The 15,377-nt window shown below is 34.5% G+C and overlaps 1 protein-coding gene and 1 long non-coding RNA gene across 2 annotated transcripts; one reads left to right on the top strand and one right to left on the bottom strand.

Moving 5' to 3' along the window:
- Window positions 1–5,217: 5,217 nt before the first annotated feature.
- Window positions 5,218–6,714, top strand: LOC131938030 (uncharacterized). The gene is made up of 3 exons (XR_009386270.1): window positions 5,218–5,292; window positions 5,819–5,979; window positions 6,605–6,714. It is a non-coding gene; the product is annotated as an uncharacterized LOC131938030 (long non-coding RNA).
- Window positions 6,715–8,114: 1,400 nt separating this feature from the next.
- On the bottom strand, window positions 8,115–15,081 carry LOC131938053 (alpha-N-acetylglucosaminidase-like). The gene is given in 18 exon segments (XM_059295920.1): window positions 8,115–8,302; window positions 8,818–8,917; window positions 9,578–9,635; window positions 10,260–10,303; window positions 10,620–10,803; window positions 11,427–11,445; window positions 11,555–11,675; window positions 12,191–12,269; window positions 12,509–12,583; window positions 12,895–12,965; window positions 13,239–13,302; window positions 13,458–13,523; window positions 13,828–13,989; window positions 14,106–14,179; window positions 14,490–14,558; window positions 14,560–14,638; window positions 14,776–14,957; window positions 15,064–15,081. Coding segments are annotated over 15 exon segments (1,275 nt in total). The 3' UTR covers window positions 8,115–8,302; window positions 8,818–8,917; window positions 9,578–9,635; window positions 10,260–10,291.
- Window positions 15,082–15,377: the final 296 nt, after the last annotated feature.

The raw sequence follows: 15,377 nt of genomic DNA, 5'->3' as shown, positions 1-15,377 counted from the left end.
AGGGCGGGAAAAGAAGACCGTAAAGAAAAAGTAGGCTAGAATTTAATCTGTGGGAGAAAAGGAAGAGTTGCCGTGGCTTCGGCAAAATGGAAATGTAATTAAAATGGGGCTGGGGCAATTGTCTGATTGTTGTGTGATCATTGTGTGATGATTACCTGATTATTGTGTGATTATTGTTTGATTATTGTGTGATTATTGTTTGATCATTGTGATTATTGTGTGATAATTTTATGTGCGAACATATATGTATGATTCCGAAATGTGATTAATGTTTAATATGGTGTCACAAGTACGTACGTGTGACAATGGTGTGATTTCGTATGTGAGAATGTGTGATTATTTTATGATCATGTGTGTATAAATAATTTGATTGTATGAACATTGTAACAGAATTGCTACTCTAACTTAATTCATCCTCAGCAACAATAGCAATCAATTTCCACCTTGATGTACACAACTGATCAAATAAGGAAACAATGATGTACACAACTGATCAAATAAGGAAACAATGATGTACACAACTGATCAAATAAGGAAACAATGATGTACACAGCTAATCAAATAAGGAAACAATGATGTACACAACTGATAAAATAAGGAAACAATGATGTACACAACTGATCAAATATAGAAACTATGATGTACAAAACTAATCTAATAAGGAAACAATGATGTACACAACTGATCAAATAAGGAAACAATGATGTACACAGCTGATTAAAAAGTTGACTAATGATGGATACATCTAATTCAATCAGGAGATTGTTTATCATGACTTGACGTTGAACGATTTATCACTGCTGGTGAATTGGAATCGGTTACGTAACGCTGACTTCATCTGTTGAATCTAAAAAAAAAAAAGAAACCAGCACAATCTATTGACCTGTGAGGTACAGCTTCGGATTTAAGGGTTGGTTGTGTAGGTGAGGTAGAGTTTGTCTGTGACTGTGACATCAACCGGTGTCATAGCCTCCATTAATGTCGGTAAATTGCGTCTTGACTTCCAACAATGTAACTGTCTCGTTGTCATAAATTCCTTTCTTCGATTCTGTACAACCACCCCCCTCCCCTATACAAACCCTATATTTTCCAACATCCGAGAACCCTTAGTCCACTTGTTACATAATAATTATACGATATGTCAGACACCCACCCAACACATCTAACATACTGCCTGTCAGGTTTTCCGTATGTCATACTGTCACTAGACTCTATATGTGATTCATTAAATTGTTGATCCCCTGCAAGTTCCCAAAACATTCACTTCATAATCCAATGTGAGTTGTATGACAAGTGGGGGGGGGATGACAAGTTGAGCGGGGGGTGAGGAGGTGAGACTAGATCAGTCTGGTACATAAAACGTTATGTCAACATCCGGCTCCGTGGGTCACCCCTTGCATCATTGCAAGACACAGCGGCTCTTTGAAGTTAGAAACTCGTTAACCCTGCGCATGCGCATCGGGTTCGTTCTCTCATCCTGTCGTCTGCTAAGTTATGCTAACATTCATTAGTCCTCCATTGATCACACCCTCGGGCTGTCCTCCCCACACTCGGGTCATTTGTTTATTTACTCGGGGATTTTTTTTTCTCATTTCAATATTTGCCTGTTTACGTTTCGTCGGTTTTTTTTACTCACAAATTTATGATTTATTAGGATTGTTGTTTTTATTGCTACGCTCTTTTTAAGGGTTTCTTAAAGACTTAACGAGCTCACCCCCCACCCCCCACCCCCACCCCCACCCCCCACACACACACACTCCCTTTCATCCACCATCCATCAACAGAAACATAGGTTATTTAAAAACGAAATATTATATATGGACTGCGCAAGACTGCTAACCCCAAAGTCTCGAGTTCGAATCCGGGTTCAAGTCAGTAGAAGGTCTCTGGGTCCACCCAACTCTGATCGGTACCAAACTCACGTTGGTGAAAGTAAAGTCGACTAGGCATAGTGCTGACTACACTATCCCTTCAAATGGCAAGGTCACGGAAACAGGTGAACTCTACTTCACTTGCCCCATGGACCGTCAGGTTCGAAAAAGGATATATACTTATACACAGCATGCTATCAAAAACAAAAACTATTTTCACATGTAGTTATTTTTACATGTGTTTCTTCGTTTCTAGGTTTTAATTAAAGGGACTTTAAGTCAGCATCAGAATTTTAGAGAATCTTTACTATTGTTTCATCAGCTCCTGATTTTATAAAGTTGTTTATGTTGATTTAGATCTGCACACGAATCATGCACATGAGGTACAACAAAAATGTGTAAAAAAAAATTTAACTCATTAAAACAGCCATCTACATTACATGGCGATTCTAGGTAACAAAATTTAGAGCTCAGGAGCATTACAATATAATTTGGATTCAATAGTTTCACTTCACTGCCACTTTTTAGCAATTTTTGAAGAGTAATTTTTTTTTTTTATGAAAGCAAAAAATGAAATCGTTGTGTATTACATGTTCGTTTTTATTTCCCACGCGTCATCATTACGCCTACACACAAGCACACTCAGAAACAGCACACACACACGCAAACCATCAACGAAACACCCACCAATTCCCACACATTTTCACAAACTCTTTCTTACACAACACAACAGATACAACACACACACACACAAACTCAACCGCAAACTTAACCACACATTACAAACCCACTCGAACTCATATACAACAAACTGACAAACACACAAACACACCAACCCTTGGAGAGAAAACTTGTATTGATCCACTGGCCGCTAAGTTGATGAACACCTCACTCTGTTATGGAAATATATTTAATTGCAATACATAAAGATAATGAATTGTAATTAAGTTAATTATTTTTCTTTTTAAATCATGACATTTTCTTAATCGATGGTTGGACTTAACATACATTAAACTCGGCAGATGTACTCGTAGACAAAACAAAATAATGAATGGGCAAAAATATTTCATTCCAGACCTAACCCCCACCCATAAAACCATTCCTCCACCCCCCCCCCCCTAACCTACTTGGTTAAATAACTCACTCAGCAAATGAAAATAATGCGTCATAAACAGAACTCAACCAATGTACAGAATAAAAAGGAGATTCAACTTTTTAAAACACCAGCCTGATTTGTCTTAGTATTACACAGACGTTTTTCTTAAATCCGTGTGTGCCTCCTTAAGACAACATACAAGTTTAGAGTCTGTATGTGATTTTATGCGATCAGCGTGCCATCGTTATGCATGTCATCAAGGTGTAATGTAATCCACATGTAGTCTAATTAACATATTTTTGTCAACTCTCAGAGGAGCAGAGGTCATTTACAAAATTATGTCATGCTTTCCTTTTTCTTTTTTCCTAGTTGTAACATTAAGGAGATTTCCTCCAACAAAATTAAGTATTATTTCTTAATAAAGTATGCGTCAAATGGCCCATTAACTCCGATTTCAGCCTGCTTTTCTTTCTGGACACCCAAGAACAATCTGGAAGGCGTTAGCGTTATTTATTTATTTATGTGTAGTTTTCTCCCCTAGATGGGTTGGAAGTTCCAAGCAAGCGAGTCTCAAGATGCCCGGGTTTCATTTCTTTCCAAATCTTTACCTCATGTTTATGTCTTTTTTTTTTCAAAATCTTTCCTTTGTGTGGTTTTTTTTACACTCTTTATAAATCTTTACCAAATGTTTAGGTTGTTTTTTCCATTCCTTTTAAAAACTTTACCTTATGATTATGTCTTTTTTTCCATTATGTGAGTACTTTTTTTCATTTCTTTCCTCCATGTGTTTTGGGGTCCATATAAGCAACATGTAATCAACGTGTAGTCAACGTGTAATCAACAGCCAATCAACATCACGGTATCATACAAAACAACCACCACAATTTGCAGACGACCACCAATGCACACAATTTAGAACCTCTGTCTACGTCACTTCCGCCCTCTTGATTAAACGTAGTTCTTGCAACTAACAACAGCCTTGAAATATTTTATTTAGATATCAAAATATTTAAAAACTTGGACCAGATTAAAAACAAATCAATAACTTACATTCGAGGTTCTGATGTGAAATTTGAATGCTGTGATTGACGCGACGTCACTGCTAAAATATTCGCTGAGGGGGACATTCTAAATCTACCTTGTCCTGTTGCTGTTTAATTAATTGGTTTCAATTGATTAAAGCGTGTGAAATGAGAACGAACGCTAAGTAACAATAATTCTTTTTTTTTTCTAATTAAACAATGCACCAGTCTTTCCATTAATATAGTTAATCGTATCATCTTGATTGTAACGTTATATCCATATTTTTTAATGGACGATAAAAATTTGGTAAAACATGGTTTAGCATACTTCGCATTATGTGCAGTTTTAAACAAAGTAGATTTTTGTACTAAAGCTTCAGATAATCAGAAATTTTAATAATCTCAAGATTTTCTGCAATAGAGAATCTGAGTTGTTTTTTTTCTTGATTTTGAGGCAACTAATGTCGTTTTTTTTTCATCAATGAAGCGCGACACCATATAAAAATACCATAGTTACGTGTATATATATATATATATATATATATATATATATATATATATATATATATATATATATATATATATATATATATATATATATATATATATATATATGGGTTAGGTGTAAGGTAAAGTTAGATGTAGGTTTTATCCACGTTGGCAGGGATTTCCTCCAGCATAATTTTAAGCCTATCCCGTCAACATGTATTGCGCCGCATGGCGGTTTACTCGGACTTGTGTGTCTGCTTTTGTTCTGTATGTGCTTCCATCGTTTCATATTTGCACAAGAACATCTGCTGTTTGATTTCAGAGTTTTCTCCCCTAGATGGGTTGCTGTCCCTCGCTTGCGCACCAGTATTAATGTTAATAAAAATAAATAGTATTTTTACATATAAAAAGAAGATTTTAAATGCAAAGAAAATAAATAATACAAACTTGAAGTTAATTTGCAAAACAGTTTTAAAAAGAACGTGTTAACACATGTCATAAAGATTAAACCTTACATTCAGATATTATGTCATATGATTATAAGCCTAAGAAATGTGTCAGATATTGACAGGGGGGTGACAGCTTGACGCGTCGTCTGACAAATCTCTGATTGAAACAACATGACCGCCGCTGGATGAAGTTTTGACACTCCGTGATGAGAACACCAGGAACAGGTTGGTTTGTCGGTCAGGTGGGGTGGGGTGGGGGAGTGGCCCGTGGGTCACACCGGCCCGTGGGTATTTAAGTCCCAGGGTCATGTTGGGCTTTAGTTGGTTTTAGAGTTTTCTGGATACCCTCTTCCTTCACTAATCAGGTAAGCGAGGCGATGGTTTATAAAAATTTTAAAAGTTTTTGTTATTTAATACTTTTCTTTAAAACTGATTTGTTTATTTCTACAAGAGTTGAAAGTAAAAATGCGCTTTCATACATTTATTTTTAGGAGTTTTAAGAGTTATTTGCTTTAGTTAATTTAACTATATAGGCTAATTTGTGGTCCAAAGTGATAGTATACGTAGATTGGTTGAGCTTGTGTGAGACTACACGTTGATTGGTTGAAATCGGGTAATTTTGAAATTTTTGGCTGAACCATTGTGAGACAGTTGGGCTTATTACATACACCAAATAAAATACATCTTACCATATTACATCCTGGCCAGGAAACACTACATTCTAAGTATTTCTGTATTTCTTGTGATGATTTTTGTTTTCTTATCAGGAGGAATGGTTGTTTTGTCATTTATTTATTTTTGTTTTGTTAGTTGTTTTTTTTTTTTTGTTTTTTTTTTGTTTGGGGTGTATATAATAACCATGTAAACCTGTGCTAATGTTGCTGTCGCCAGCCGACAGTATGAACGCTGCATTAGTGCTGTGTGTGTTGGCCCTGTTGGTAACCCTCGCTGTGGGCCAGTACTGGGGCGGCTATTCCCGGGGCCTTGGAGGCTACCAGAGGTACCCCAGGTGGGGAGGATACAACAACTACAGGCCATGGGGAGGCAGATGGGTGAGTGGCACTCCCGGTTTAAACTTTTTTGCATTTTTTTTTTTGCATTCCACCCGCCATGTTGATGTGTGTTATGAAAACAATGCCACACGGGGAGACAGGGCCACCCTTGACCCTCCCCCAGCATCAACACTACATCTTTAAGTTGAAATCACGGCATCCAGTTTTCTGCTGTAGTATCGGCTTACTGTCAATCAACACTATACGGCTTTACCGTGAAAATTCAGTGGAAAAAAGTGTCTGAAGATTTTAAGTTGAGCAAGATTAGTTTTCAATCCTGGACTAAATGTTAACATGGCTGTGTCTATCCTAGATCAAATGTTAACATCGATACATCTCGACCTAGATCAATTGTTAACATGCAGGCCTATACATTTATCATAGATCAAATGTTAACATCTATACACCTTTTCTCGACCTAGATCAATTGTTAACATGCAGGCCTATACATTTATCATAGATCAAAAGTTAACATCTATACACCTTTTCTCGACCTAGATCAATTGTTAACATGCAGGCCTGTATATCTATCATTGACCAAATAGTAACATGTCGACCTACATCCATCATAAACCAAATGTTAACGTGTTAAGTTAATCCTCAATCCTTAACTTTATCCCCACAGTGGCTCGGCGACGACTGGGACGACAACTACGGCTGGGACTAAATTTTGGCTGAGTCGCTCATCGTCTACCGTCATATAACTTTTAAAATAAAGTTAACAGAAAATTGTAATCAGTTTTTGTTCATGTTTTTCTAAACTCTACCTATGTTTATTTCATTATCAAATGATCAGGTAACTCACATAATAACCCAGTGTCTTTCACAACCGAGCAGTAGTTTTTTTCACGTACATTATACCCTAGCGTCCCTACATAGTTGCGTCACACAGCAAAACATCAACAACCAATCAACCATCAACAACCAATCAACCATCAACAACCAATCAACCATCAACAACCAATCAACCATCAACAACTATCAACTATCAACAACCAATCAACCATCAACAACCAATCAACCATCAACAACCAATCAACCATCAACAACTATCAACCATCAATAACTATCAACCATCAACAACTATCAACCATCAACAACCAATCAACCATCAACAACCAATCAACCATCAACAACAATAAACAACGAGGTAATAACACCACTACCCCATAAATTACACCACATATATTGAAAGTAACATATATATTTTGTTTGTTTGTTTTTTTTTTATGTTTTTTTTTTTGTAAATTAAATGTATAATAAGAATTGCATCCAGTCTACAGTTCCTATAGAGCCAGCATTGTTGGAACATTTGATTATGTGCAAGACTAGTCAACAATCAACATCAATGTGGGGCACTTAAAATAAATTATACGGTTATTAAAAAAACCAAGATACACAGAAACTGTTGCAATAACTTGCATCATATTAACATTACATGATTACATCATTAGAGTATTGAAATGACGTACTAGCAACACTTTCATGAATGATATCACTGTAAGGTCATGCTTTTCAACTGATATAGTTACATCTTGTGGTTATCTTCGGCCTGGTTAGGCTAAGTAGGACCTATTCATATCAGTACATAGTGACCTTTAACCTTCAGATGTGGACGGTGTGGCCTAATGGTAGAGCATTTGTCTGTTAACCTGGAAGTCTTGAGTTCCGATCCCTGGCTAGAATCTTAGAACATCCCCGAGTCCACCCAGCTCTGTGGGGTACCTGACTTATGTTAGGGAAAGTAAAGATGGCTGGGCATTAAGCTGACCACATTATCCCTGCTTATGTCGAGGTTACAGAAACAGGTCAACTCTGCTTCACTTGCCCTATGGGCCACTAGGTTTGAAAGGAAACTTTGCTTTAGCCTATCCGAAATCTAAAACCTTGCTCTGTTATTTCTATTAAAAAAAATTAATAGCACAATTGGTTTAAATAGGCCTATAAAAATAAAGATAGAAGTCATCAATTTAAAAACAAATAATTTAAATATATTGCACAGTAAATAGTAAATGGGGAATGTTGTGGACTATATAACACAATTATAATGTAAACAAAATGCAATAATTACTTCTATCATTAATGTGTTTCTACTGAACAACAACAAAAAACGGCATTTCATTAGGAAAACAAGGCCTGTATTAAAATGAAATATTTCAGAATCTATATTTTCCAGAAAGCTTTGCCATTTTCCGCTCATAAGGATTCTTGTATTTTCCACCTTTTTTCACCTGTGACTCTTGCCAGAGCTTGGTAAAAAATGGATCTTTGGTCATGGGTCTATACTTGGAGTGGAAGTACATGGAGATTAAGATTGGGTTTCCTGAAAAAAGGTTTCCTGTGTAAAACCTGGTTTGGAAATTATGTTTTAAAAGTTTTCTTCCAGAAAAAAAGCTTGGGTTCAATAAAAAGCCAAATAAGTTTGAAAAATTTAGAAAAATTTTGCAAAAAGTTAATTGTGTGTTTTTTTTTCTTAAATGCATTGAGGTTATGTTTTAAACAACCTTGTCAGTCTCTTTTGACAAAGATTTCTTAATTTATAATTTTATTTCACCAAAACAATTTTAACTAGAATTATTAAATTAGAATGTACAAAACTAAAATATAAAAACTCACCACAAGACAAATAGGCCTTGGTGACCTAGTTTTTTTTACATGTATTTATATGTATGGACGGTAAGTTTGTGGTAGAGAGTGTGAGACCGAAATGTCAGTTTTTCTGGTTGAGATTTTGTCTGACTGTCTGGCTAGGGATTTTCAAAACTTTGACAGAAAAAGCAGTCGCTCAGTTTAACAAGGTGTTAATGTGATGGAAAGTTTGATAAAGAGATCAGGCACCTGTAGGTGTTGTTGGGTACTGGTACTGTTGTAAGGTCCAGGGAGCCTCTACTTGTGCCATGATGGCCTTAGAGAACACATTGCCATCCCAAGCTGTTCCCTACAAGATAAAATAGTTCAAAGTATTTCTTTGTAACTTAGCTACAAGTAGACAGAAGTAGAAATAAAGTAAATCAACATTTACAGTACTGATATAACACCAACTCCAAAAGAAGATTTATATGAATTTACATCATCCACCCACGACACCCTCATCTTGTTCAGTTTATTTATCATGGTGTCAATCAATGGATTTAAAAGGTCAAAGTTCATACAATGACTAACAACAAACTGTGTTTTGTCAAGGCCAAGATATATAACTAAAATGAGTGTGCTGTCAGCATTAAGCCCAGCTGGGCTTCATTTACCCAAACATTGTCAGGTACTTTAAAGATGCTGAGGTAATGAGAACCCCTTGATTGTTGCACCACCACACCACAGAGCCCACAAACAACAATTTTATTTCAACACTACCACATCATTACCATAAGCCACACAGCTAACCATCAACAACCATCAACAACAAAATAACAACACCACTACCCCACTACCACACAACACAGCACTAACCATCAATAACCATCAACAACAACATAACACCACAACCACAAAACACAGCACTAACCATCAACAATGATTAACAACAAAATAACAACACCACTAACCCACTACCACAATGCCATAACAACAGTGAGCCACACCTAGCTAGACTGAGACTTACATTTTGTATAAGCTGAGCTAGCCAATCAGCAAAGAATTCAAATCTCGGCTTGTAAAAACTGAAACATTAATATATTCATCATTTATTCAATAAAAACTATTTAAATGTTCATTTGTCTAGCTGAGTGGGATCCACAGGGAAAGAAGAAGAGATGAAGGCCAGAAATGTTTAAAATAAAGAGATGAGGGAGGCAAATTTGTCATGGCATGAGGTAAAAAAGAAAATTAGCCACTAATTAAGTGAAAGTAATTACAAGGAAAAAGATTTAAAAGAATGGATGTACTGACTAGATCAGGGGTCTCCAAACTACGGCCCGCGAAGTCCTCTAATCCGGCCCGCGGAGATCATTTTGTCCAAAGAAAAATCGTTTGTTGGTGATGGCTGGGGAACTTTGCCCAGAAAATTCAAAGACATGCCTGGAAGAAACTGGCCCCCGAACTGAAATCTGATAGGTAATGCGGCCCTCGGACTGAAAAGTTTGGAGACCCCTGGACTAGATGATCAAATATAATACCACACTGACCCTTTTTTTTTGTTTCTATTAAATCTTCACTTTTACATAATACAGTTTAAGATCAAAAGAGTTTTAGATTCAATTTTTACTTTTTATACCATCAGTTATTTAAAAACTATTCAACTGTTTGAACATCTACAGAACAAAAAACATTTCCCCACAACTTACTCTGCTGTTACTCCTCCCCATTATTTAGATGCTTAGTCACAAATCTGAAAAAAATAGCATCATTTTTTTCAAAATAAACATGAATATTATTAGCAGTACTTTATAATATGAAAGTAATGCAAGTAAGTAAACACTTAAAAGAAATTATAATTTACAAATAACTTTTAAAATAAAATGTATTACCATTTAAATTGAAATTTAGAATAGGAACACACTCCACTGTTGTTAAATCAAGTGGTACATTATTTAACTAAATGCCATTTTGCTTTAAATAATGGTCATCATCGAAAACAGCTTCCACTTTCAACTAGAAATACTGAATCCATGCATATAAGCATATAACTAATAAAAAGAAGATACCTGCGCCGTGGGCCCCCACAGTGTTATTTGGTTGCGAGCATTATATTCATACAACTTTGACTCATCAGCATCTGTAGCCCATGACCTGGCATCAGCTATCCAGGTCCCCAGAAGAAAACGTTCATTGGCTGAAAGCAGGTGGTCCAAGTCTGCTAGAAGATCTACTAGGCTGGCACCAGCCACCCTAAGAGAAAATGTACATTACACAGTGATATTCAATGGTCGGGTTTGTTTCTATATAGAAGTAACATTACATGGTGGTATTCAAATGTCTGATTGATTTCTCCACTAGTACAGATGTAACTTTACACAGTGTTATTTAACTATCTAGTTGGGGGTGTAGGACAAAAGGCCGACATCCAAAAGGCCGACATGCACAAAAGGCTGAGAGCCAAAAGGCCAATAGGACATAAGGCCGACAGCCATAAGGCAGACAGTCAAAAGGCCGACAGGAATTCACCTTCTTTGGGGTTAAAACATAGCAGAAATAAGAATGTTTGTTTTAGAAACACCACCACATCCCTAATGGATGATAATGGTAAATAATTTTTTTTTATTAAAGCTAATTGCTTTTCCATTAGGCTTTTATTAAAATTACTTTAAAGTTTTAAAAATTATTGCAACAAATAAATCAAGTTTTTTTTTTATTTATTAATTTTGCTTTTGAAACTAATTTAAAAACCCTCAACTTTAAATAGATTACCTATCCAAATATTTATTAACTTAGTGTATTAGCTTTTTAAACTTTAATAATACATACCATTAAAAGTTCCCAAAGCATTTTGACAACTATTTTTGCTTTGATACTTTGGGTAAACAGATCTAGCTTGGATGTGTACAAATATACTTTAATATACATTTTTTTAAATGAAATGAGTGATGTTTTTACAGATAAAAATATTAAAAGATGTGTATACCTTGTTAATGATATCAACAGCACCATATAACTCCAAAGTTATGCAACATACACCATATAAACGGCTGACCGTAGTAAGATTCAAAATTTTGATACAGGGGTCCATTCTCTGAATCTAAGTCCAACACAATCAACCGTTCCTGGTGAAGAGGTACAGAAAAATTAATCTGTAGCATGACAAAGTTTGTGATGACAGTGGGCAATTTAAAACATGGACCTTACATCAGGAAAACAAAAACTATTTAATTTTCCCCGCCTTTATCCCATAATTTTGAGCTGGAAAATTACAAAAGCAAAATAAAGTGTTAAGATCAGAATGGAGCTGTGTGATTGAGTGGCAGCCCATGCAATGAATAACACTCAACTTCTGTTCAGGCTCCAACACTGAGTTTGGCCTACATATGATGCCAATGGATCCACCCCATTCTAGGGCCCGGGTGGGGCATAACAAAATATTCCCATAAATTTAGAACTTTACCTCATCTGCCCCATGAAGTTTCTGGATACCATAAAGTTTTTTCAAATGTTGAGGTTTGGGTCAATATAAACTTCAAATCTTTCCTGTGGGATAAAGTATTAAAAGGGACATTCAACAGACTTTGGATTAAGTTTAAGTATTAAGTGTGACAGGCCTTGGATAAAATTAAAGTCTCACCTGTGGTACTGAGGTGACAAGAGCTTTGACAAGGGTTGGTGTCCAGTAGGGATCATAAAACAGCCATCCCTGCATTAACCTAAAGTTAATTAAACATTTTTGACAGAGCAATATAACAAAATAAGAAACGATGGAAATAATTTAGTGGTCTCAACATAACAAAACTTGCTATAAAACAATGTTCTTGACGGATCTATGTATTTATACGGATCAAGATGTGCAAGAAAACAAAAGTGACTAAAAAAAACTCAAAATTAAAAAACCATGAAAACAATTATCTTAACAGATGTATGCACTCATACAGAGCAAAAGACTTACCAAACAGCTTGTGGGTCACCAGCCAGCATCCCATAGTAAACAGCTTTTCCAGCATTGCTAATGTATGTAGGATCACTGTAGGATATAATTATTATGATCAGCATGATAACAACTTATGTATTTAAGACAACATATGTATGCAGGATCCTGAGGAATACTGTCATAACAACTTAAGTAAATAGGATGACTGTGGAATACATTTATTGACAACTAAAGTATGATGAAACTCTGTAGGATAAAATTAGCATGGTAAAAACAAAATAGAAAATATTAATTCATGCAAGCTGTTAAGAGAACAGCCCCAAATATCTTACCTAATTTATGGAAGTTTTGTTAAATTCTATTTATTTGAACTCTGAGCTTTAGGTCTAATATAACAAATGTACCTGGATGTTGGAGTCATCTCATTAAAAGTATCAGCATTGTAGATGTGATCTGTACCAAACTCATTGGCTTGCTGTTGTGAAAACATAAGTAATGGAAAAAATTATTCTTAGTAGATAACAGGTTGAATAAACTCCAGTATAAAGTCACAGGATAAATAGATTAAAAAGTAAGGCAATGAAGGCTTCACCACAGTTCATGGCAATTGACTTGAGTAGGGCCTATAATATAATTTAGATTTTTAAATTAAAGTTGACTTTTGATTTTGCCACATGTCATATTTATTTAGAAAAAAACAGTCATCTCAGCATAATTCCTAACAACCCAAGCTATTTATTATACTCACAGCTTCAATGAAAGCTTTGCTGATATTGGTGAACAAAGGATCTTGAAAATCCAAAAGGTAAGTTCTGAAAGGTAAGTGAAAATATAAATCCGAGACTTATGGATCCTACTTTTTTATAATAATGTCATGTACATATTTCTATGGTTTTCATTAATATTTTTAGGACATAAATATTATGTCTTTGTATTTAACATTTTTTACCAAACTAAACACACTTACGCTGAATATGTTTCATTAAAATTACTCCATGTTGGAAGACGGCTAACTTTTGCTTGTGGGAGAATTCTGTAACAGTTAAGGGAAGAAATTTAAATGCCAATAGAACAACAAAATTTATTTTAAAATTAAAATAGATAATCTTTTATTATTTTAAATCAAATCAAACTTTAACAATTAAAAATTATTTTAATGATATTAACACAAAGAAGTAAATATTTAAGTTTTTATTTAATAAAAATAAAATACTCAGAGAAGAACATTTACATAAATGTTATTTTGTTAGATTTTTTGAAAGTTAAGCTAACCAATTGCGACAAAACTTTGAAATATTAATGAAAATAAGTTGGAATGTATAAAATTTCAAAAGCACCTTGTTATTCCACTGGGCACATGTCCAGCAAATGCAGGTAACACAGGTATCATTCCAAATGACCTCATGCGCTCAAGTATCTGATGTTGTAAAATTAACTTATTGGTTATCCACATCTGTGGGAGTGGACCTCCCCATCCTTGAATGTTACCCATTCTAGTCCTGGTAGGAAAAACAATTTTCAAATTAACATTTCTTTAGTAAATTTTATACTGTATCAAAAATAAGCAAAAAGTATCAACCCATTCTTTTCCATGATACTTTTATTGAAAAAAGACATACCAAGCGAGAAAGCTGGACCACCAAAAAATCCATCCATATCAGTTTGTGTGAATCCCATATTCATATAAACCTAACAAAGGTAATGTTTTTAAAAATGAATGTCTGTGTGAATGTCTAAATTTTGTATTAATTTTGAAATCATTGATGAATCTGTTTGGTTTTAACACATCAATAAAAACTATAGTTTATAATTAAATGTAGTAAAATTTCAAGAAAAAATATTTAAAAAAGAAATGTGTATTTTGTACTTATCTCTTGAGAGTATCTAGAGAAAGATAATGGTTTGATAACAATCCAAGCTTCAACAGTTGCAGAAAAAATTATTTAGTACTAAAAGTATTTAACTCAATTTTCATTGAGTTAAAAAAAAAACTACTTGCCCTTTGAAAAATAGCCTCTTGGCCTGTAAATGCAAGAGGCAAATTAATTCCTTGCATAGCCATCCAATCATATTTCTTGTTCCCAACGTGGCCATTGCCAGAATGCCATTGTATAACTGACTGTGCAAACGTTCTGATAATAACGGAACCTGTCATAAAATAATAATTTACAAAGATTTTTTACTCTAATCAAAAGTAAAAATATTCTCAAAAATCAAGTCGATGCTTGAAAAGATATGTTTACGTTTGATTGTGAATTCTTAAAGTTAAAAACATAACAGCTTACTTGTCATTGGTGGTAATTTTGATGGGAGTGGTTATAACTGGGAGAGTTGGAGGCAGCTCTGTTTGTTGACCTGCCCATGTGCGCTGACCATTACAATAATATTTTAGGTAATAATAGAATCCGATTGAAGCAGCAACACCACTTGTACCAGTAACCTCAATTCCATTCTCTGTAGATCTTAACTAGAAAAAAATGAAGGCAAAATTAAATATGTTGCATGACAAAGTGATCCAATCAGTGATCTAGAAAGTGAGATACTAAATTATTTAGGTAGCATTTATAATTTACTAATGAAATTGTATTCATGCAGTATATTTTTGGATCATTAGTTTTAAATATCTTAACTGGAAAATTGCTTTATACAAGCAGCTGTGTATATACAACTTAGTGCACTTTTGTCAGAGTCAATCAAATTCTGCTCTTATATGTGTTTAGGGATATATATATATATATATATATATATATATATATATATATATATATATATATATATATATATATATATATATATATATATATATATATATATATATATATATATATATTTTACATTTTTTCTTTACCTTATTCACCCAAGGTATGCATTGAAACATAAATAGAAA

This window comes from Physella acuta, unplaced genomic scaffold, assembly GCF_028476545.2.
Source record: "Physella acuta isolate Inbredline_101_S28 unplaced genomic scaffold, ASM2847654v3 ptg000230l, whole genome shotgun sequence".
Classification (NCBI taxonomy): Eukaryota; Metazoa; Mollusca; class Gastropoda; family Physidae; genus Physella; species Physella acuta.
The sequence above is the reverse complement of the archived record's forward strand: the minus strand, read 5'-3'. Positions and strand labels throughout refer to the sequence as shown.